General features: G+C 36.6%; 1 protein-coding gene and 1 pseudogene across 1 annotated transcript; one reads left to right on the top strand and one right to left on the bottom strand.

The window, feature by feature from the left end:
* Positions 1-22696, bottom strand: part of LOC115506885 — a 129018-nt pseudogene extending 106322 nt beyond the window's left edge.
* A 702-nt stretch (positions 22697-23398) lies between these two features.
* On the top strand, positions 23399-24987 carry LOC115507621 (DDB1- and CUL4-associated factor 12-like protein 2). The gene has a single exon (XM_030306058.1). The coding sequence runs from the start codon at positions 23399-23401 to the stop codon at positions 24767-24769; it is 1371 nt and encodes a 456-aa protein (XP_030161918.1). The 3' UTR covers positions 24770-24987.
* Positions 24988-26215: the final 1228 nt, after the last annotated feature.

The following is a 26215-nucleotide window of genomic DNA, read 5'->3' as shown; positions in this document are numbered from 1 at the left end:
GGAGAAGAAATTAGGTATTTATTTATATTAATTTCAAAAGAAACTGTTTAAAAATTAACTTGGATTATATTTTCCAGAATGAAAACACCTTTATATTTTCTCTGCTTGTATAAGTAGTATATTCTTATTATAAAAAATTTGATGTGGAGAAAGTATAAATATTAAAGTAAAATTTACTTTGAATTCTAACTCCTAGAAATAAATAGTATCAACTGTTTTGTATCTACCTTTTCATGAATATGTTCTCTCCGTATCTATCTACCTACTTACCTATACACAAATAATATTTATATATAATGAGCAATATTATAATGACTATTTTCACATATCTTTAGTACTCAAGAATTCATAGACATCTTTCTATGTTAATAAACATCGATCTACAATCTAATTTTAAATAGCTGCCTACTTTTCCATTATATGGTCATATCATATATTTTATTCAAGTGATTCCCAAAAAGAGTACTTACACATTGTTCTAGTTTTTGTAATATAAAATAAACTTCACAAAAGTGTAATATGATAAATAAATAGATGATAGATATATAGATAGGTGTATATCTAAACGTCTATTCACTTGTCTCCTTAGAACACTTTGTTACAAGTGGAATTTTGGGGTCAAAGGATACACATTTCTTTTTAACTAAAAGCAGCTTCCATCCATGCATCCATCCATCCATCCATTCATTATTATTTTATGTTAGAATTAGTTACAGTAAAATGTACAAATCCAAAGTGTATATTGCAATGCATTTTGACAAATGCTCTACCCACTCATATCCTATAAAGGTGGAGAACTCAAACATGTAACTCATATCCTTACAAAGACCTAGAGCACTTCTCTCACTCCAGAAAGTTCCTTCATATCATTTCCCAATCTCACTACACATAATGCAAGCAAAAGTTTTTCATTTTTTACCATACATTGGTTTTGTCTCGTCTAAAAATTTCTATGAAAATCATACTATATGTTCTTTTTGTTCACAACTTCCTTCTCTCAGTATAATGTCAGTGTGCCTGATTCATCTGTATTGTGTATATCAGTAGTTTGTTCCTTTTCGTTGTGGAGTAGTATGTTATTGTGTGAATAAGTCGAAATTTGTTTATGCATTCTCCTACTGATGGACATTTAGGGTTGTTTCTCTGAGATTTTTAAGTTAATAATCTAAATATTTTTTTTAATTGTAGCAAAGGATCTATATAGAGAAAAAGTGCTCACATTGTCAGATTCTGAGCTTTATTTAAATCATTTCATGCAGTATATATTCTTTTGTCTCTGGCTTTCTTTGCTAAATATTAGTATTTGTAAGATTCACCCATGCTGCTGCATGAAGTTATAACATACATATTCTTTAGTATGGTTCTTTTTTTTTTTTTTTTTTTTTTTTTTTTTTTTTGGAAAACATCCAAAAAAATCTTCCCCTTCTGGATATTTGCTCCTAGAGTCTGTTTTTTAGTACTTTTCAGCACGTTGTGTATATTCTTTGTAGAAATATCCATTCAAGTCCTTTGCCTTTATTTTTAAACTGGGTTTTGATATTTTGTTGTTGTTGCTGAGTTCTTGGATATGGCACCAAAAGCACTAGCAACAAAAGAAAGAAATTGGGCTGCATAAAAAATAAACACTTTTGTACTGGGAGTGCTCTACTTACCTAGATGTGCTTTGATCCTTGGGTTCAGCCCAAGATGAAGGGTTGTGGTCTTCTCAGGCTTTTTTCTGGAATGTATCTTGTCTGGGCTCGTGTGGGAGTTTTTCAATTCTCCCATATACAGGATTACTTCTGAGTATCTTAATTTCCCAAAGCATGTCACACCAGTTTCTCCTTGAAGACTTAGATGGTCTATTGTATGTCTCCATCCATAATCTCTTATTCCAGGCTCCTGCAGGTTTGTAGTCCTTCTTCCCCTCTTACAAACAGTGCTTGATATTTCCCACCACTTTTCTCAGCCTGAGATCCAAGTTAGGTAAAACAGAGACCAGTCCTTTAACCATCCCAGACACATTAGAATGTTGCAAACAAGGTCTGATCTGCTTCTTTCAGTTTAGAGAAATAGGAACTGGCCTGCTGCCTTAGATGGTTAATTAAATGTCTTCACCCAAAATCTCTAGCCCCAGGTATCTGTGGGTCTTAGATTCCCAGCAGTTTTCATAAACAGCACCCAGTGATTTTCCCTGCCTGAGCTCAAAGTTATGTGAAACGGAGTCAGGCAAACTCCAGGTAAGTCAGAACATTGCTCTGCTTCCTCTGGTTCCAGAGGGAATCGGAAAGTGGGCTGCTGTTTCCTCCAAACTGAGACTATACAGCACCAGGGAAGGGAGTGGGGTAATGGTAGTAAAAACACCAGGGAATTCCTACCATTCGAATTCTACTTTTTCTTGATTGGGCATTCACTTGTTTGCTGTAGACCTTTGATTATTTACCAAAGCTCCTATAAACTTTCTTTAGCCAGCCTTTAGTTTTTTGTTGTTGTTGCTGTTTTGTTTGTTTTGTTTTGTTTTTAATGTTTCCATGTGGAAATGAGGATCTGGAACTTCCTAGTCCACAATTTGGCTGATGTCACCTCTGAATCATTAATTTTTAAACAGACTCAACATAATTAGAAGTTTCACTGAATTGATTATGATTTGATTATTCTTTCATTATTCAAAAGATGCTTCTGAATGTTTCCATACCTGAGAGACATCATTATCAATATCAGTCCATTATCAACATCAGCAGATTCCTTGATAGGTCAGATTCATTTTATCCTAATGTATCCCCTCTACCACTTTCATATTTTTTTCAATTATTCCAATAAATTTTTCAAGAAAGGATCTAATATCAGTAATTTATATCTCTGTGTTAATTAAGATTCTTTTCTAATTGTTGAATAGGTGGTTTGTTTCTTGTTAAAAGAACATGAAATATTGGTGAATTGATGAGAGAAATAGATGGAATCATATCATTTAGGTGATTACCTTCTTTCCTAAATACAAGGTACAACTACAAACACAGCTTAGCAGGACATAAGCTGGGTCATAAATATATGCTTTACCCATGTATAGGGGATGAGAATTACTGACAAAATTACGGCCCTTCGAAAATTAATATTTTTCACTCAATTACAGTCGGATATATTGCTGCTATTGTCCAAATCATTCTACCAAGTTCCTCCATATCTCCCAGGATCTATATTCATATATCCGGGTAGATGAAATCAATTTGCCACCTGGACTGTATCACTTATTAACATACCTGCATCATAAGTTCATTATCTGGACCCATAAGCAGAAATGTGCATATTCTTTCACCATATTTTACCCACCTCTTTTCTAGAAATGAATCCCCCATACTTCATATTTCAGGATCTTATGCTACCTCCTCAATTCCATAGAGGATCTCATATGCCCAGCTCTCCAGTTCTTTCAACAATTTTTCATCAGGGGCAATTTCATCTTGAAATTGGACAGTGTAATAAGCATAAACATAAAAAAGTTTATACTAACAAATCAAGTCATTTAAAATTAGTTTGGATCTCTATCTTAAATTGAAATACCATCTTAAGAGTATTTCTTTCTTAACCTATAGAATGTGGCCTTTGTATAATACTAATACAGCTAACACTTTGGATTATTCTGAATATTGGAATATTTCATATGTTCTGAGAACATTCTGTTGTATTTCATTATAAATCTCAAATCTAAGAATAAAGATTTTTCTGCAAGTTTCCTGGCCAAAAACATCATATTATCTAATTGAGATCTGGTACTCGGCTTGTCAAATCTAAGTATTTCAACTCTGCTGGAGTGAGTTTTAGTTTGGGCTAAATTACACTATCGATTTAGTAATTTGGTTTTAATTAGTTATATTCACTTAATTGTTTCTCCGTCTGTCATGCCATTTAAAAATGGGGTTGTGGATATTTATTTCACACTTTGAAGGCTTTAGTATGTCCTTTTTTTAAAATTCATCACATCTACTCTGAAACTTTGTGTAGAAGCTTTAGTCAAATGAATCTCTTGCAATTGATTTTTACATGTAGGTTTGTTTTAAAGAGTGAGTGCCTTCAACAAATTTCTTTAGTTACAGACATAAAAATTGTCATGTGTTGTGGTACAAGAATAGTTATGTCAATTGTGTATAGTAATCATTTTCTAGAATTTTAAATGCCACCTATGATGATTGTGATGGTTAATATTATGTCAACTTAACTGGATCATAGTATGCCTACATGTCTGGTTAAAAATTGTTTCTGGTGTGCCTGTGAGGGTGTTTTCTGAAGAAATTAGCATTTGAATCAGGTAGACTGAGTGGAGCAAATTACCCTTCCCTATGTGAGTGGGCATTATCCAATCCTTTGAGAGCCTAAATAGAACAAAAAGGTGGAGGAAGGGGAATTATATCACTTCCTTGCTGCCTGTTTGAGTTGGGATATCAGTCTTTTCCAACTCTTGGACTGGGATTTATACCATCAGCAACCCTGGTTCTCAGGCCTTTGGACTCAGATTGTAATTATACCATTGGCTTTCCTGGGTTTCCAGCTGAGAAGTCCTGGGACTTCTCCAAGACTCTATAATCATGTGAACCAATTCCTCATAAGTGTCTCTCTCTCTCTCTCTCTCTCTCTCTCTCTCTCTTTATCTATCTATCTATCTAAATTTCTCTGGAGAATGCTAATTAATACAACGAGGGAGCAATATATCAATAAATTTGTCTTTGTTCTTCATGTAATAATAATAACAACGATAATAATAATAATAAAATAACTCTTTTTACCATTGCCATTAATATTCATCTACGCAAGATGTTGAATACCAAGCATATAAATTTTAAGTCTTTTCTAATCCACTGACAGAACCACAAATGTCATGCAATTAAGTTTCTTCTTTGTGTTCACTCCTACTAACATTGTAACATAATGTATTTTACTCAAATTCCCAAAACCTATAGTTGTAATGCCATACAGGAAGGATATTAGAAGAGCAGCGCATGGCTGACAGAAACTAGTATTTCTCAAAGTGTGTTCTGTGGGAAAGTGCTTAATAGAAAACCAAGTTTGGAAAACACTGATTAAAGTAAAACAGATTTCTTTCCACTGGACTTGTCAGGGACTTCACTCACCATGCATTGTGAATTTCTCTGAATTGAATATAGTGTATACCTATTTGCCAAATGTATTTCATTGCAGAACACACACACATATATATTTTTTAAAGCATCTCACAAACGATCGTTTATAATAGATTTTGGAAATCCTTGCATGGAAAATTGTGAATGCCCTTTTTGGTGCATATCATGAACTGAATGTTTGTGTTCTCCCCAAATCCATATTATGATGTCCTAACTCCTAATATGGTGGTATTAAAAGGTGGCACCTTTGGGAAGTAACTAGGTATAGATGAAGTCATGAGGCTGGAGTCCCCACCAGCACTTGACTATGCTGGCACTCTAATCTCACACTTGTAGACTTGAGATGCGAAAAACAAATTTCTGTTATTTAAGCCATCTAGTCTATGATATTTTGTTATGGCAGCCTGGGCTAACTACATGCAGTTGAGGATTTGGGGACAAACTGAATTTTTGGTTCATCACTGACAATGGCAGTGTAACTCTGTCTCTTAGTTTTTCAACTCATCTGTAGAGACAAAAATATTCACCCTTCAGGGTTGTTGTAAAGACTGTATGTACATAGCTCATAATAAACTATGATAAATGATGTAATGACAGCTATCATTAATTATTAGTCAGTATTGTTATAGGTTTCTCTTACTCAAACTAAGTTTAAAGAGAATTGAAGATTTGGAAGCTTATGAATTAGGCCACTAAGACTGGAAAATTCTGGTCAAAATGCGGTATCCTTTTGGGTCCTTCTGGTGAGGGCAATAACTTAAAATCTGTTGCTGTTAAAACTGGGTCCAGAATAGTTAACCTTGGAGCTTCTGGGGTGATAATAGATCAGCTGTTTGAACATTATTAATACCTAGTGATAAACCTAGGTGAGACCTTGCTCTCCTGAGCACACTGATTTTTGATTAATATTTGCTGCTCAGCAGGCCCAATTGGATGAAGTGATGTGTTAGATGCATTAGTTAGGCACTCCGCTGAGCTGTAATACTTTGAGAAATTTTCACTCAACAAACCCCAAGGACTATTTCTGGGCTGTGAATATAATATTTATACTCATAGTACCTCCAGGTGGCCATCACAATACCTTACTTCTTGTGCTAGTTGAAAATAATTCTCATTATCCAATTAACTTTTTTTTTCTTGAAAACTGTATTTATCTCTGGTTAGTAATTGTGTTTCATAAAAATTGTGAAAAATGTTCTCAGATCTGGATATATTTTCTTTGAAAGGTCTACCTGATAATTTAGCTCAGTACCTTAACTCTAAGAAATAAATACATCAATGTTGAAATTTTTGGACATTAAATAGTGACGGAAACATGATTTAAGCATTTATTCTGCAACATACCTTCCTTTTAAAATATTATTTTTGGGCGTACCTGGGTGGCTCAGTTGGTTGAGCGTCTGACTTCAGATCAGGTAATGATCTCACGGTTCGTGAGTTTGAGCCCCACATCTGGCTCGCTGCTGTCAGCCTAGAGCCTGCTTTGGACCCTCTGTCCCCCTCTCTCTCTGCCCCTCCCCTGCTCATGGTATCTTTCTCAAAAATAAATGTTAAAAAAATAAAATAAAATAGTATTTTTTGAAAACCTAGTTTTACAAGTTAAAAGCATTTGTGCTAGGCATGGTGGGAACATTGTTTTTAATGAGTAAACTGGATAAGGCTTCTTCTGCCTTTGGAGACCTTGTAATTTATTACTATTTATGTTTTCATGTGTAGGCAACACATCTATTGGGAGACAAAGAGTATGTTGTACTTGGTTTTATTATATTTTCCAGATTTGCATGCATTCTCTCCCAATGCCTTTTTTAAAATTTATTTTTTTAAAAAAGTTTTTATTTAAATTCCAGTTAGTTAACAAACCATATAATATTAGATCCAAGTGTACAATATGGTGATTCAACAGTCCCATACAACACCTGGTACTCATCATGACAAGTGCACTCCTTAATCCCCATCACCTATTTCACCCATCCTCCCACCCATCCCCAAACCATCAGTTTGTTCTCTATAGTTAAGAGCCTGTTTATTGATTTGTCTCTCTCTCTCTTTTTTTCCCTTTGTTCATTTGTTTTGTTTCTTAAATTGCACGTATAAGTGAAATTATACGGTATGTGTCTTTCTCTGACTGACTTATTTCACTTAGCATAATACTCTCTAGCTCCATCCATGTCACTGCAAATAGCAAAAATCCATTCTTTTTTTTTTTAAGTGTATTTATTTCTTTTGAGAGAGAAAGAGATTGCATGAGTAGGGGAGGGGCAGAGAGAGAAGGAGAGATCAAATCCCAAGCAGGCTTCGTTTTGTCAGCAAGAAGCCCCACCCCAAGGCTGGATTCTACAAACTGTGAGATCATGACCTGAGCCAAAATCGAAAGTCCGACTGAGCCACCCAGGTGCCCCAATATTTCATTCTTTTTATGTCTGAGTAATATTCCATTGTGTATACATACCACATCTTCTTTATCCATTCATCAGTCAGTGGATACTTGGACTGTTTCCATAATTTAGCTATTGTAAATAATGCTGCTATAAACATTGGGATGCATGTATCCCTTTGAATTAATATTTTTGTATTCTTTGGATAAATACCTAGTAGTAAAATTGATGGATCACAGGGTAGTTCTGTTTTTAACTTTTTGAGCAACCTCCATCCTGTTTTCCAGAGTGGCTGCACCAGTTTGCATTCCCACCAGCAGTGCAAGAGGGTTTCCCTTTCTTTTCATCCTTGCCAACACCTGTTGTTTCTTGTGTTGTTGATTTTAGCCTCCCAATACCTTTTTGAATCATTATTTTACTTATCTCTGAATTATTATTTATGTATGTATATGAAACTGTGTGTGTGTGGAGAGAAAAAGAGAGATACAAAGATAGATGGACAGATAGATAAATCCCTCCTACCTATTTTCAATTCATTTCTCCAGAGGATAGCATTTTGCTATGAGGTCAATCAGTCTCTCTTAAACCACAAAACTAATGTGAGAAAATACTACTGATTGGGTCTTCTTTAATTTTTCAGTGGAATGACAATGCTTAGAGGACATTTAGACAAGTGATAATGGGAAAATGTACATGTATTCATGTGAAATTAAAATCAGCTAAATCAAAACACACGTGCAATGCTAGTTTGCTCTTCCAAAATATATTACAAAAGATGTAAAGTTTGGAGATAAATTCATTAAGCTTTTAAAAAAATATAGTAACTAGGAGTCTCATTGTTCATTTACCAGTCAGCTTATTCTGAGTTCCTTTGGGTACTATTATTGCAATACATTGCACTTTTATTTAGTTCAGCTCTGGCTGCCATTCCCCACCCCCTAAATCAGGGTTTTCAAAATTTCCATTCTAGACAAGCTATCTCAAATTCATATTAGTTCATGGTATTTGGTATTTACTTTTAAAAATTTTTGATGTTTAGGTATTAATTTTGAGAGAGAGAGAGAGAGAGAGAGAGAGACAGAGACAGAGAGAGATAGAGAGAGAGCAGGGGAGGGACAGAGGGAGAAAGCTCCCAAGCAGGCTCCGTGCTGCTAGCCCAAAACCTGATGCAGGGCTTGAACTCACGAACCATGAGATCATGATCTGAGCTGAAATCAAGAGTCAGACATTTAACCGACTGAGCCACCCAAGCGCCCCAGTAGTTGGTATTTAGTACATAAAATTACTGAAACTGAGAATCTCATTGTCTCAGCTCATTTTTTGACCTAGGATATAGTCACTTGTCTTTCTGTGGATTGACTTATCTTCAGCCTAATCTATACTTGGTCCAGTAACCTGGGACCAAGATTACAGGGTCATGTGTTATAAAGCATGACCAACAAAAACTTTTTTTAGAGCAAGAGCTATGGGAAGGCAGGCACTATGCTCTTCCTACTCCTCTGTTCAGGATAATTTAGGAATGAAGGAAATGGAATCTCTATTGATGTGTATTGATCCTATAATTAATTCTATGAGTTAGGAATTAGGGGAAGTATAACAAAAGAATACTAAAAGTGTTACATATTTCCTTTTCTTTTTTTATATTTGAGACTGTGCATTATGCTGTGTTTAGATTTTTGAAATGATTGAGACTGACTTGACATGTCCAAAAACTCTGAACAAAGGGAACCAGACATTTGGGTAAGAATTCAATATATGTCTTTTTTTCATGATCATGAAAAAGGTTGTGTAGGGTAGAATGAGAGAAGCCAAGTACAGAGACTGGCACCTCATTATATTTTTCCCCTCTTTAACCCTCAAATGTTCTAAAGACCTCAGTCAAGTCAAAATAATTCAATATATCTTAACTTTATTCTAGTAGTTCTCAACAGTTGGTTCAAATATTTAGCTGAGTTTGTACATTTAGCATTTTATAACTATATTCTACCTTAAAAATAAAAGCAGTACTTTCTATCTTCAAAGAAATAAAATAAGAACCTCACTATATTACTTGTTTTTATAAGCAAAAATTCAACACAGAATATATACTATAGCCTGTGCAGGGCCTTGGGAAACAAGCCAAGATACATTTCAATCTCAGCTCTTTTCACCTACTAGCTGTATAAATTTGCTGAGTTGTCTTAAACCTGCTATACCTCCACTTCCTAATATGTTCAATGGGAGAAATAATACTTGCTTCCAGTTGTTGTGGTAGGTATTAAATAAAATAATTTATGTAAATCACTTAGCTTAGTACCTGTCTTATTAATAAACACTCAATAAACAATAGTCCACTAGACCACATCTCCAAAGGAGTGAATACAAAATAATCCACTGAGGTACCAAAGAAAATATTAGATATTTAATTTGTATATTATTTTATATTCTTTTTCAATGCTTAAATGTTTAATTCTGAAAGAGAGAGAGAGAGAGTGCGAGTTGGGGAGGGGCAGAGAGAGAGGAAGACAAAGAATCCAAGCAGGCTTCAGGCTCTGAGCTGTCAGCACAGAGCCCAATGTGGGGCTCGAAATCATGAACCATGAGATCATGACCTGAGCCGAAGTTGGACGCTTAACCTACTAAGCCACCCAGGCACCCCACTTTATTCTATTTTAAAATCATATTTATACATACATAAATACATACATATATAAAATTTCAAATAAATGTAAATATGTAATTATATCATATATGCTGAGTTTTGGAAAGTATTTTAATTTTTCCCTTTTTGCTTGTCTCATTCTTATTTCTCTCTCTCCTTTCCCCATATTAGGTCCTTTTCTCCAAGATACACAAATATATTCCAGGCACCCCACTAGAATACTAGTATACATCTGCATTATATTAATTTATTAATTTTTTTTGTTATCAAGAATGTTTAAAGTATAAGGGTATAGTAGTGTGTGTATGTCATATTTAAATAAATGAACTAAAATCAAGTGTACCTGCTTGGATTTTTTTTTTAATGTTGTGAAGTAGAGTCTTCTGCCTACTTTTGTAAGTTCTGTGAGGATGTGAGGACACTTTTAAATGTCATATTTGAACCTAATAAAAAGGCAGCCAGATAATATATTAACCTCAACCATCTAACCTTCATGGTTAGAAATGTGTCTGATGCTCTCTGCCTAAAGAATCACGATTTCAGGGGCGCCTGGGTGGCTCAGTCGGTTAAGCGGCCGACTTCGGCTCAGGTCATGATTTTGTGGTCCGTGAGTTTGAGCCCTGCGTCGGGCTCTGTGCTGACATCTCAGAGCCTGGAGCCTGTTTCAGATTCTGTGTCTCCCTCTCTCTGACCCTCCCCCATTCATGCTCTGTCTCTCTCTGTCTCAAAAATAAATAAACATTAAAAAAAATTAAAAAAAAAAGAATCACGATTTCAGCACCTTATTGAGGTAGTTAGGTTGCAGCCTTTTATGTACATTTACAGGGTGGCTGTCATGCTAAATGTGCTATTTCTGCTCAGCTCTATTAGCTGCCTGGTTGTTGTGTATGGTGGGAGAAGTGATGCCAAGAAGAGTAGCACCTCACTACATTTTTTCCCCCTCTAGCCCCCAAATTTCCTAATGGCCTCTGCCAAGTCAAAAGGCAAGGCTTTCACAATTAGAGGCTCAGAGTCCAATGTTAATATTAAACCTATTGACAAAATAATTCTTATAGTCTCTACATTTAAAAATTTTCCATCTTGACAACTTGTATTTATTTTTTTAAGTTTATTTATTTTGAGAGAGAGAGAGAGAGAGAGAGGGAGAAAATGAGCAGGGGAGGGGCAGAGAGAGGGAGAGAGAGAATCCCAACCTGACTCCACACTGCCGGTGTGGAGCCCGATGTGGGGCTCAAACTCATGAACCTGAGCCAAAACCAAGAACCAAACACTTAAATGACTGAGCCACCCAGATGCCCTTGACAACTTTCCAATATCTATATATGTTTCATGGTTTCTTTCTCAATGATTTTTAGATTATTTTTTTTATTTTGAGATAATTGTAGACTCGCATACAATGATAAGAAGTAATGCAGAGATATTCAGTATACATTTTTAAAAAATTTTTTTAACATTTATTTTATTTTTGAGACAGAGAGAGACAGAGCATGAATGGGGGAGGGTCAGAGAGAGGGAGACACAGAATCTGAAACAGGCTCCAGGCTCTGGGCTGTCAGCACAGAGCCCGACGCGGGGCTTGAACTCACGGACCGCGAGATCATGACCTGAGCCGAAGTTGGCCGCTTAACCAACTGAGCCACCCAGGCGCCCCCTATCCAGTTTCCTCCAACAAAAAAACTATAGTGAAATATGAAGACCAGAATATTGGCATTGATACAGTCCAGATAGAGAATATTTCCATCACAGACCTGCCTTGCACTTTTATTGCCACAGCCACTTCCCTCCCACTCTCCTTCCCATATTTAACTCCTGGCAATCATTAGTCTATGTCATTTCAAAATGTTACATGAATGGAAGCATACACTTGGTAGCCTTTTGTTATTGGCTTTTTTCATTCAACATAATTCTCTCAAGACTCAATCAAATTGGAGCATGTATCAATAGTGTATTCCATTTTTTTATTGTTGAGTAGTGTCCATGGTATGGATGTACCACAGTTTGTTTAACCATTCATCTGTTAAAGGACATCTGGATTGTTTCCAGGTTTTGGCCATTACAAATAAAACAGTAATAAACAGCCATGTACAGGATTTTGTGTGAACATATGTTCTAATTTCTCTAGGATAAACGTCCAGAAGTGCAATTGCTTGGTTATATTGTAAGCATGTGTTTATTTTTTTAAAGAAACTGCCAAATTGTTTTTCCAAATGGCTATACCATTTTACATTCCCACCAAAAATGTATGAGTGATTCAGTTTTTCCATATCCTGCTCATATTTTTTTAAGAAACTGCCAAATTGTTTTTCCAAGTGGCTACACCATTTTACATTCCCACCAGCAATGTATGAGTGATTCAGTTTTTCCATATCCTGCTCAGAAATTGGTATTGTCATTATTTTTTCTTTAGGCATTCTGTGTGTAGTAATATCTCATTGTGATTTTAATTTACATTTCCCTGATAAGTAATAATATTGATTATCTATTCAAGCTCTTATTTGCCATCTGTGTATCCTGTTCAGTTAAATGTCTATTCATGTCTTTTGCCCATTTTCTAGTTGAATTCTTGTTTTAATGTTGAGTTTTGAGAGTTTTTAATATATTCAAGATACTAGTCCTTTGTTGGGTATACAGTTTTCAAAAATTTTCTCTGATTCTGCAATTTAACTTTTATTCCTCTTAACAAAGTCTTTCACAGAGTAAAAGCTTGTAATTCTGATGAAGTTCAATTTATCAGATTTTCCTTGTGTGAACTAAGCTTTTGATGTCAACTCTAAGAACTCTTTGCCTAGCCCTAGATCTCAAAAGTTTTATTTATTTTTTCTCAAAGTTTTATAATTTTATGTTTTAAATTTAAGTACACCAACTTTGAGGTAAAGTTTGTAAAAGGAGCAAGATTTAGGTTGAGGTTCATTTCTTGTCTATAGATGTCCAATTTCTCTAGCATCATTTGTTGAAAAACCATCCTTCCTCTATTGAATTGCTTTTGCGTTTTTGTAAAAAATCAATTAAGCACGGGTGCCTGTGGGGCTCAGTCGGTTGATCATCCAATTCTTGATTTCGGCTCAGGTCATGATCCCAGGGTCAGGCATGGAGTCTGCTTAAGATTCTCTCTTTCTGCCCCTCTGCCACACTTGAATACTCTCTCTCTCTCTCTCTCTCTCTCTCTCAAAAAAATCAGGTAGGCGTATTTGTATAGGTCTATTTCTAGGTTCTCTATTCTGTTCTATTTATTAATGTATCATCACTCTGATAATATCACACTCTTCTATTCTTGTAGCTATGTAGTAAGACAGTATGGGGTAGTATGATATCTACCACTTTGTTCCTTATTCAAGAATGTTTTAGCTGATCTTGGTCCTGTGCCTTTCCATGTAAATTTTATAGCAATCTTGTCATGTCTCTGAAAATACCTTTCCAAGTATTGCTAGCAATTGCCTTAAAATGATAGATTAATTTCAGAAGTATTGACATCTTCACTATGATGTGTCTTCAAATATATGAACATGGCATGTACTTAGATCTTAATTGATTTCATGCATTAGTATTTTGTAATTTTCACCAAACATATCCTGTTCGTATTCTGTTAATTTTATATGTAAATATTTCATTTTATTTGTATGATTTTAAATGGTATTGCTTTTTTAATTTCCATTTCTATATGTTTGTTGTTGGCATATAGAAATGTAACTAATTTCTGAGCATTGACTTTGCATTATATGACCTTGCTAAACTCAATGACCAGTTATAGGAATTTCTTTTTGTAGATTACTTGGATTTTCTACATAGACAATCATTGCAATGCAAATAGGAACAGTTTTCTTTCTTTCTAATTTGTGGGCCTTTTATTATTTTTTTCCTTGCTTAATGAGACTGGATAGAAATCCCAACACTACATTGGATAAAAGTGGTTAAAGCAGAAACTATATTTCCTGATCTTAGAGGTAAAGTATCTACTTTCTCACCTTTAACTAGGATGTTTGCTATAGGTTTTTGTAAATGTCTTTACCAAGTGAAGGAAGCTCTCTTAACTTTGAGTTTGCTGAGGTTTTTCTTCTTCTTCTTCTTCTTCTTCTTCTTCTTCTTCTTTCTTCTTCTTCTTCCTCCTCTTCCTCTTCCTCTTCTTTAAAATCATGAATGGGGGCTTGGATTTTGCCAAATGTTTTTTCTGTGTCAGTTTATATGATCATATAGTTTTTCTTCTTTTTTCTTCTGACATAGTGATTTAACTGTTTGATTTTCAAATGCTGAACCAGTCTTGCATACTTTGAATAAATCCAATTTAATAAATCAATGAATGAATCAATCAATCAATCAAACAAGAAGTCTCTTTTGTTTGGCACATACACATTTAGGATTATAATGTCTTCCTTGTGGATTGATGTTTCCAACATTATATAATGACTCTCTTTGCCTGTAGTAATTTTCCTCACTCTAAAGTTTATTTTTTCTGATATTAATATAGTTTCTCCTGATTTTGTATGTTTAATGTTTGCATCTTACATATTTTTCTACCTTTTAACTTTAAATCTACTGAGACCATGTTTGAAGGGAGTTACTTGTAGGAAGCATATTTCAGATCATGTTCTCTTAGTTTATGCTGTCAGTCTTTTGATTAGTGTGTTTAGAACATTTATATTTAAGGTAATTATTGTTATGTTTGGACTTAAGTCTGGCACATTTGTTTTTTGTTGTTTCCTGTTTCTTCTTGTTGTTTCTCCTTTCTCACCTTCCTGTGAGCTATTTAAATATTTGAATATTTGTTTATTGAATGATTCCTTATTTATTTATTTATTTATTTATTTATCATTGAGAGACAGAGAGAGACAGAGCATGAGCATGGGAGGGGCAGAGAGAGGGGGAGACAAAGAATCTGAAGCAGGCTCCAGGCTCTGAGTTGTCAGCAAGGAGTCTGATGCGGGGCTCGAACTCACAAACCGTGAGATCATGACCTGAGCTGAAGTCAGACGCTTAACCAACTGAACCACCCAGGCACCCCTCATCTATATTTATTTATAGTATTTTTGAGTATTTCCCTTTGTAAAAATTTCTTAGTGGTTACTCCAGTTATTACAATATGAAGAAATGTAATTTATCATTGTATATCGTTACCAATGCTTTACTACCCTTGAGTGAAATATAGAAACCTTTTTTCCTGTTTTTATATTATTTTTGCTTCCCTTCCCTTATGTTCCTCTGTTTTGTATCTTAAATTCCTCATATTAATGAAGTCATATGATATTTGTCTTTCTGAGTGACTAATTTCACTTAGCATAATACCCTCTAGTTCCATCCACGTAGTTGCAAATGGCAAGATTTCATTCCTTTTGATTGCCGAGTAATACTCCATTGTATATGTATGTGTATATATATATATATATATATACACCACATCTTTATCCACTCATCTATTGATGGACTTTTGGGCTCAAAACATAAGAGACTCTTAAATATACAGAACAAACTGAGGGTTGCTGGAGGGATTGTGGGTGGGGGGATGGGCTAAATGCATAAGGGACATTAAGGAAGACATTTGTTGGGATGAACACTGGATGTTATACATAGGGGATGAATCACTGGAATCTATTCCTAAAATCATTATTGCACTATATGCTAACTAACTTGGATGTAAATTAAAAAATAAATTAAAAAAAGAAACTTTATTTCCATTAAATTCCCTTTTTTCTTTTAAATATCATTGTCTACAGTATTGTCTCTATATACCTTAAGTAATGATTTTTGCTTCAACCATCAAATATGATTTAAGAAACTCATGAGAAGTAAGGTAGTCAATTATATTTAATGATATTCTTTTATTTTATCATATTTTTATCCATTTTGGCATTCTTTCCTTTCTAAAATTCCAGGCCTTTTTCTTTTATGATCGCCATTCTGCCCAGAGAACTTTATTTAGCCATCTTTTAAGGGTAGGTTTTCTAGCAACAAATTCTCTTAGTTTTCCTTCATCTGAGAATGTCTTTATTTCCCCTTTCATTCCTAATTATTTTTTTTTTACTGGCTATAGAATATTTAGTTGACATTTCTTTTCAGCACTCCTTCTGGCCTGTATCATTTCAGATAAGAAATCTACTGTCATTCAATTTGATTTTCCCCTCTAGATAATGAGTCATTTCTGTTGCTTTTAAGATATTTTCTTTGTCTTTAGTTATCAGAAGTTTAATTATAATGTGTCTTGGTATGGATTTACTTGGGCTTATGCTATTTGGGTTCATTTAGTTTCCTGAATCTACAGGTAGGCTTATTTCACTATTTCTTGGGGAAAAGACTAACCCTGCTTCCTACCCATTTCCTCAGTCTTTTGGCTGCTGAGTGGGTGTAGAGGTTCAGCTCGTCACTAATACCAAGGGTAGGGGGTAAGTGGAGTGCTGACTAGCTCTGATCTCACTGCCTTGCTCAGTCTCATTGATGCTGGGAGCATGTGAAATCTCAGCTCCTCACTGAGCCCTGTTGACACTGGTGAGAAGCAGGGCGGGATGGGGGCAGGGTAGAGAGTAAAGTGGAGTGATGATTAGCCCTTCCTTGAAACCCCTCTTTAAGCCCCCTTAATGCCAAATGTGGGTGGAGGTTCAGCTTACCTCAAGACCACATTGACACTACCCCTGTAGGGGAATCAGAATTTAATACGTGTTTCTGCCATATTGAGAACAGAAAATAAACTCCCCACTCTCCCCCACTGAAACAGTAAGGAGGGGAAAGGTGAGGTGGCTTCCTGTTAGTGTTTGGGTGGATTAGGGTGAGTATTGCCAAAAAGGTTTTCTGTTGTAAGGCCTCCCTTTCTCTGATCCTTTCCCTACAGGAAATAGGTTTTTCTTGGAGCTTTTATTATCTGTGCCTGTTGAAGGTTCTGAGTTGGAGTTTCTGCAACTCTCTGTCTGGCGTATATGGGACACAATAAGGAAACTCAGGCAACTCACCACCCTGTCTTTCCTCCAATTCTGAGATCCTTAATCCTTCCAACTTCTTTCCACCTTTGAGAGACTTCATTTATTTTGTTGTGCTATGTCCAGGTGTTTGTTTGTTTGTTTGTTTAGTTCTAAGAGTGAGGACCTGGAAGGAATAGCAATGTTCTATCTTTTCCAGAACTGGAAGTCTCTCTTCCTGTATCTCTGTGATGTTTTAGACAGTTATAATACCCATCCTCCTTACTTCATGCAGACATAATATGGGCATTGCATTATGACTTGGGGCATGATATTAGCTGTGTAAGAGGTTGCCTCTCTGTCTGTGGTACCATATTCCCCACAGCATACAAAGCCCTCTCCTTGTTTTTGTGAATCCTGGGTAATGGGTATTCTTTAATAAAACATGGGAAGAAGATACAGCACATTTCTTTGTTTTTCTAAACCAGGTTGCCTATGAGTATGAATTGCACACATCTGGCTGGTAAAAAGTCTAATATCAGTAATTCCAAGGGTTTTTTCCCCCTTTTATGGGACATTACTAGATTTTGATGTTTACTTGGTCCTGAAAAAAAAGAAGATGGATGTAGTCCTTAGTTCTTTTTGTTTGCTATGGATACCCCCATTGTTCATTCTACTACAGGATGACATCAGGATGACTTAAACTGGTCCTTGTTAGTCTGTCTGGCTGCTGTGTCAGAAGAGCTATAGAGTTGCTCCTTTCAGCAAGCCTTGCCACTGATCACAGGCTGAATCCCAGAATCTCTCACAGCTGCTCTTAGTGTCTTTACCCATGGAATACAACTTCCAGAGATGTCCACAACCATATTTCACCATTTGGGGTGGTGCAAAGATCTTTTTAAAAATCTCTATCACTAGCAGAATCTTTCACTCAATCCCTGACATATCGCCAATCTCTTGAGAAGTGATTAAGAACATGGAACATGAATTCAGACTACTTGGGTTAAAATCCTGCATCCATCACTTGCTAATTCATTGACTTAATAAATCATAACCCCTGCAAATCTCCTTTTCCTCATCCACAAAATCTACCACTATTATAATAGTGGATTAAACAAGATATTATTTTAAAACTGCTGCAACAATGCTTGTTAGTATAATAATATAGTAAAGGTGTAAGGTTATATAGTAAAAATATAATAAGTTGTATATACTTAATAGGTATAATTTCTCTGTCTAGGCCACCCTCTGATTTGGCCTCAAACTGATCATAGCCACTTTAATGACTAAAGCTTTCACAATAATTGCTTGGATAGGGGTCCATTTTTAGGGTAACCCTGAAGTACACTGAAAATGTTAATCTCCTACCTGCAACACACCTGCCCTGACCTGGGTGAAAATAGCCTAGACCATTGTTTCTCAAAGAGTGGTTCACAGACCATTTGCGTAAAATTTTTCAGGATAGGGTCGAGACGTGCATATTTAAAAAAAATTTTTTTTAATGTTTATTTATTTTTGAGAGAGAGAGAGAGAGAGACAGAGTGAGAGCAGGGGAGGGGTAGAGAGAGAAGGAGACACAGGATCTGAAGCAGGCTCCGGGCTCTGAGCTGACAGCACAGAGCCCGACGACACGGGGCTCGAACTCACAAACCGCGAGAGCGTGACCTGAGCCGAAGTCAGACGCTTAACCGACTGAGCCACCCAGGCGCCCCAAAACATGTGCATATTTATTAATCTGGCCCCTGTGACTTGAATTTACACTAAAGTTTGCGAACCTCTTCTCTACAGTCTCTGTGCCTTGTCATATGGTTGCCTCTTTCTGTAATGTCCATTCCACTATGCCCACTCAAACAAAATTCAGCCTCCACCATGAAACCTCTAATTTCATGTTCACCATCAACAGCAGATGTGAAGCAACCACTTTTGTTGCTATGGGATGAATGAGATGGGGAGGAATCAGATCTTGGGTGCTGGAGAGCGTTGGGGAGCACTGGAATGTAACATTTAGACTGGAGTGGGAAACGCCTGTGGTTTGTACTTGAAATTTGGGTGCTTCCTGTGACTGTGCAAAAAAGGGTGGAGGAAGGAGGGAGAAAAAGCAGTAAACAGGACAGGGGAAGTGGGGAGGAAGCAGCATTGAAGTAGTTCCCATGGGTTACCTTGATTGGTCAGAAAAGTAAATGCATCTTCCCATGCACCCACCCACCACCCACCTGTATGTTTTCTGTCAGGAGAAAGAGGTCTGTGTACAGATTTGGTATCAACCAGCAGCCTCACAGCCAGGTATTACTGTATAACCATTTGCCTGGGTTAAGAGCCTGCTACTAGGCGGCTCTGACTGCTCTGAAGCCATAGGGCAGGGTATTTAACATCCAACTCCTAAGACTAAGCCAGTGCTCTGAATCTTTACAGTGTTTCATCAATGTGTCCTTCTGGTTGCCTCCTTCCGAAAGTTCTTCATCTCTATCTCTAAAAATCTGGCCCATCCTTCAGGACCCCTCCTCAGGCCCCAGGGGATTATGCCAAAGGCACCTAAATCTGAGGGACTGAGAGCAGAAACTGAACCCAGGAGCAGGGAGGAAGGTGCTCCTCCCCTTGACTCTTCCTCTCCACTTCCTTAGGGCTGTAGGTCATAATGGAAGCCAAAGCCTCCAAGGAACTTCCCCTCCCCCATCAGCATGACCCAGCGTGTTCCTAAGGTTGTGCCTAAGGGCTCCTTGAAATCACATCTGCCAGAAGGTGGGGCCCTTGGAGACCTGCATTTGCTACTCATCCCTCAAGGCACTCCAGTGCAGGGGCTCAAAGACTTCAATGTGAGGTAATAAATAAATAAATAAATAAATAAATAAAAATAAAATAATATATAAGGTAACTATATATTTATATATATGAATTATATATATTCATATATAAGGTAATATGTATTTACATATATGATGTATATATATTTATAATTAAGAGGCAAATATATATTTATATAAAGGAGGTAAATATTTATATTTACATCTATATGAGGTAAATATACACATTTATATATATAAGGTAAATATATATTTATAAATGGTAAATATATACAAATGAGATATATATTTTTTTATATATGAGGTATATATATATTTATAAACTGGGTAAACATATATATATTTTTATATATCAAGTAAATATATATTTACATGTTATGATATAAATAGATATATATTGATACATGAGGTAAATTTATGTATACTTATATATATGAGGTAAATAAACATATATTTATATATGAAGTAAATAAATGTATATTTATATACACGAGGTAAATATATATATTTTTTATCTATCAGGTAAATATATATATTTTTATATACATGAGGTAAAGATATATATTTTTATATATATGAGGTATATATATTTCCATATATTTATATATATGAGGTAATATATATTTATATATGGTAAATATATACACATGAGTTAAATATATATACATTTCTATACATGAGGTAATATATAAATATAGTTATGTATGAGGTAAATATATAAAATATATATGACATAAATGTATATATATATTTACACGTGGTATATATATTTACATTTGTATACACAATGTAAATATATATATTTATGTATATGAGGTAAATATATATATATTTATATATGAGATAAATATTTGTATATTTATATGCCGAGGTAAATATATATATATTTTTATATATGAGGTAAATATGTATATTTTATGAGGTAAATATATATATATATATTTTTATATGAGGTAAATATATATATATTTTTACTTGTTTTTTGTTTTAATTTTTTAATGTTTGTTTATTTATTTTTAAATATGAAATTTATTGTCAAATTGGTTTCCATACAACACCCAGTGCTCATCCCAAAAGGTGCCCTCCTCAATACGCATCACCCACCCCCCCTCACACCCCCCATCAATCCTAAACATATATATTTTTATATATCTGAGGTAAATATGTATATATTTATATATATGAGGTAAATATACATATATTTATATATGAGGTAATTATATATTTATATAAATGAGGTATAAATTTATATTTACATCTATATGAGGTAAATATACATATTTTTATATATATGAGGTTATATATATTTATACATGGTAAATATATATATAGGGTAAATATATATATATATTTATACAAGGTAAATATTTATATATATAAACAAGATAAATATATGTATATATTTTATATATATGAAGTAAATATACATATACTTATATGAGGTAATTTTATATTTACATAAATGAGGTAAATATATGTATTTACATCTGTATGAGGCAATGAAAAATATTTATATATATATATGAGGTAAATATATATATTTATATATGGGAAATATGTATATATATGAGGTGTATATATTTTTTATATGTATGAGGTAAATATATATATTTATATACATGGGGTAAATATATATATATATTTATATATGAGGTTAATATATATATGTAGAGAAGGTAAATATATGTATATATTTATACATATGAGGTAAATATATATGTTTATATATGAGGTAGATATATTTTTTATATATACAATCGAATATATATATATGGGTTAAATATACATATATTTATATATGAGGTAATTATATATTTACATAAATGAGGTTAATATTTATATTTACATTTATATGAGGTAAATATACATATTTATATGTATATGAGGTTATATATATATACATGGTAAATATATATATATGAGGTATATATATTTGTATATATTTGAGATAAAGATATATATGGGATAACTATATATATTTATATATAAGGTAAATGTATATGTATATATACAAGGTAAATATATGTATATATTTTTATATAGTTGAGGTAAATATATATATTTATATATGAGGTAATTATATATTAATATAAATGAGGTAAATATATTTATTTACATCTATATGAGGTAAAGATACATACTTATATAGATGATCTATATGAGGTAAAGACACATATTTATATATATGATGTAAATATATATATTTATATATGGCAAATACACATATATATGAGGTATGTATATTTTTTATATATGTGAGGTAAATATATATATTTATGCACCTGGGGTAAATATACATATATTTATATATGAGGTAAATATATATTTATGTATTCATGGTAAATATGTGTATATTTTTATATATATGAGGGAAATATATATATTTATATATGAAGTAATTATATATTTATATAGATGAGATAAAAATATATATTTCATATATGAGGTAAATATGTATTTATATATACATGAGATAAATATATGTTTATATATAAGATATATATGAATCAAATATATATATATATCTGAGGTAAATATATATTTATATAAATGAGGTAAATATATTTACATCTATGAGGTAAAGGTACATATTTATATATATGAGGTATATATATTTACATATGAGGTAAATATATATGTATTTATCTTTATATAGGAGGTAAATATATATACTTATATAAATGAGGTAAATATACATATTTTTAATATGAGGTAAATCTATATAGCGGATAGTGCAAACTGTTTACGGTAACTGAAGAGGAGCTGAGAGAGAAGTGGCTGCAATACGAACCTAAGTACGCAGGGTCCCCCTGTAGCTACCAAACACTCACATTCCCTCACTAAATTCAATCGCAGCCAAGCGTCTCTCGGGATTGCAGCAAGTGCACATTCGTTTCTTCGTGCAGACAATTGTCTCGGCTCCTTCTAGCCTCGTGGTGGCCTATATTTTAGATTTCAAATTCTATTTAAGTAAGGATTTTAAGAAGGCCAGTTGGCTGCTGCTCTGAGAGCGGTGAAGTATCCCGTGTCATTTAGTGGAGGTCCGGACAGGCGCACCGGACAGCTTGGGGATTTTGGAGCGCAGGTCCTCAGTACAGCCCCGGCCCCACGGGTCCATCCCCCCTCCCCCGCACCGCGAGCGGTCCCTCCCACTGCGCCTGCTTGCTCCTTGCCCACGCCTCCCGCTGCCTCCGCCCCCTCACAAGGGGCCCCCCTGCGTGGTCCCAGCCGGCGTTCGCTTGGCCGCCGCCCCGCCAGCCGCACTTCCCGCCCTCGCCCAGATCCACGCCTCAGTTGCCTCACTAGGACGGCGCTCCGCTCCCGTGGGTCCGCGTTCCTCGCCTCCTTTCCCGCCCTCGCGTTCTGGACTCGGTAGGCTCCACGCCCTGCGGTCGCACCCGCCTCTTGGCCCCTGAGAGCACGCGCTCCCCGCTGACGCGGAGGCGCCGCTGTCCCCGCCGCCGCCACGGCCAACACGGGTCCCTCGCGCCGCGGCCGCCGCCGCCGCCGCCGCCGCCGCCGCCGCGCCGCCGATGCCACTGCCACCGCCGCCGATGCCACTGCCGCCGCGGCCGCTCGTCCGCCGCCCACCATGGTCCCGCAGCAAACAGGTAGCAGGAAGCGGAAAGCGCCCGCCGAGAGCTCGTCTCAGGGCTCGGCGGCGGACGCAGAGGGGCCGCTGCTGCCTAAGAAGCAGAAGCGGCCGGCGACGCGGCGCTCGCTGGTGCACTACCTCAAGGACCGCGAGGTGGGCGCTCTGGGCGGCGCCTGGCTGTCGGGGTCGAAGGGCGAATTGCCCGGCTACGCGGTGCAGAAGCTGCCCGAACTCTTGAGGGAGCGCGAGCTGGCCCTGGGCACCCTCAACAAGGTGTTCGCGTCGCAGTGGCTGAACGCCAGGCAGGTCGTGTGCGGCACCAAATGTAACACCCTCTTCGTGGTGGACGTGCACTCGGGACAAATTACGCGCATCCCCCTGATGCGGGACCGGGGGCCCTGGCTGGCCCGGGCCCAGCCGAGCTGCGGCATCCACGCCATCGAGTTGAGTCCCTCCAAGACGCTTCTGGCCACGGGGGGAGAGAACCCCAACAGCCTGGCCGTCTACCAGCTGCCCACCCTGGACCCCGTGTGCCTGGGCGACCGCAACGGCCATAAGGACTGGATCTTCACCATCGCCTGGATGAGCGATACAGTGGTTGTGAGCGGCTCCCGCGACGGCACTGTGGCTCTGTGGCAGATGGACCCCGACATGTTCAATGGCAGCATCTCCTGGCAGAATGACGCAGGGCTTCCTGTTTACACCCACATCCGTCCGAGGGACATGGAGACCATCCCCAGGTCCAGCACCAGCCCCAGTAACCACAAGGTGCGGGCCTTGGCCTTCAGCGGCAAGAACCAGGAGCTGGGAGCCGTGTCCCTGGACGGCTACTTCCACCTGTGGAAAGCCCGGAGCACTCTTTCCAGGCTGCTGTCCATCAGGCTCCCCTACTGCCGTGACAATGTGTGCCTGACCTACTGCGAAGAGTTGTCCCTGTACGCGGTGGGCTCTCAGTCCCATGTCTCCTTCCTAGATCCGCGCCAGGGTCACCAAAACATCAGACCCCTGTGCTCCCGAGACGGCGGCATGGGCGTGCGCTCGCTGAGTTTCTACCAATACATCATCACCGTGGGCACGGGCCATGGCTCCCTGCTCTTTTATGACATCCGTGCCCAGAAGTTCCTGGAGGAGAGGGCGTCGGGCAGCCCAGACTCCTGTCCTGGGCCCTCAGGAAGGAAGCTCAAGCTCACCTGTGGCAGAGGCTGGCTCAACCACGATGACCTGTGGGTGAACTACTTTGGTCGTATAGATGATTTCCCCAACGCGCTCTACACCCACTGCTACAACTGGCCTGAGATGAAGCTCTTCGTGGCTGGAGGGCCTCTCCCTTCAGGCCTGCATGGGAACTATGCAGGCCTCTGGAGCTAAGGATGGCCAATGTGTTCTCAAAGTGCCCAGATTTACTTTCCAGTCCCCTCTCACTTTCTTCTTCACGCTGTGTTTTGTGCTTTTTAACTCAGTGTGGCATTTGTCTTCCAGGTTGAAAGTGCCCAATTTGCCTGTCCTTAGTGTATGAGAGAGAGGGAGGTGTCCTTCAGGCAATCAAAACTTGGCTTTAATACCCTTTTACACCTTTGCAAACCATCTTTTTGAATTCACATTACAAAGAGTTTTGGCTAACTCTTAGTTGTCTTTTTTGAGTTACATATTCTCTCTTTTTTTTTAATGTTTATTTATTTTTGACAGAGAGAGAGAGACAGAGCATGAGCGGGGAAGGGGCAGAGAGAGAGAGAGGGAGACACAATGTGAAGCAGGCTCCAGGCTCTGAGCTGTCAGCACAGAGCCGGATGCTGGGCTCCAACTCACAGTCCGTGAGATCATGACATGAGCCGAAGTCTGACGCTCAACCGACTGAGCCACCCAGGTGCCCCAACATATTCTCTCTTTTTAATGCTATGCAGTCATGGTTTTAGAGTTCTGTGTATTTTCCTTTTCTTTGTTTTCCATTGTCAGTATTGCAATTATACTGTGTTTAGTTATTTTTCGTTGCAGATAGATGGTATATTAAGAACATGCTTAAAAACAGGGTTTCTAATCTGTTCTGGAAAGTTAGCCATCGTTTTATAAAGCATTGTTGCAGTTGGAAAATATATTCCAAATTCTACATTATCAACTTTGCAAACATTCCATTTGCAAATTGTAATCGTAGGTATTTATAGTTTCTAAGTTGTTGTTGCTAAACATACTTTTTAAAAAGTTTTTCTCCTTAAAAAAAAAAGTTGTCATAGAATCTTGTCTTCGTACCAAAATCTCAGTTTGTCATAACACTTTAAGAATGCAAGGGTTTTATTGGTTGAATGTTCAGAATTACTCTGAAAACCCAATTGATCTTTTTCTCCTTCAATCCTTATTTAATTTTTAATGACCTGTTGTAAAATAAATAAACAAATGTGTATTTTTTCACTTCTTGCCTTAGTACTATCAAAATTTGTGAATTTATTTGAATGCTTGTTGTTTAAAGAACTTGCACAGAGTTGAAGTGCCACCATTCAACGCAGGGATTCTAAGTAGAAAAATGTAGAATGTATGGCAGGTTGGGGAGAGTGTATACCAATCTAAGATATAGACTGGATATTTTTGCTGTTGCTGTTTTTAATACCAAATATTATATTTCATTATATTTTAAATTTTCTAATTCTGCTGAATAGTTAACACAAGAATAACTGTAAAGGACAAAAAAATGATCCCAGTCCCTACTCCTTCTGAAAAAGATGCTTAAGTTTAAAGTCCAAATTAGTAAGATTTTATTTTGTGAATTTCAAAGATTCTTACCTAAAGTAGAAGAAATATATTATTAAAAAGTAGTGATGTTAT

The sequence above is a fragment of the Lynx canadensis genome, chromosome X (assembly GCF_007474595.2).
Source record: "Lynx canadensis isolate LIC74 chromosome X, mLynCan4.pri.v2, whole genome shotgun sequence".
NCBI lineage: Eukaryota > Metazoa > Chordata > Mammalia > Carnivora > Felidae > Lynx > Lynx canadensis.
This window is presented reverse-complemented; position numbering and strand designations above follow the sequence as displayed.

Excerpts from the sequence above, each read along its gene's own strand:
- LOC115507621 (XM_030306058.1), top strand. The coding sequence starts at position 23,399 with ATGGTCCCGCAGCAAACAGGTAGCAGGAAGCGGAAAGCGCCCGCCGAG.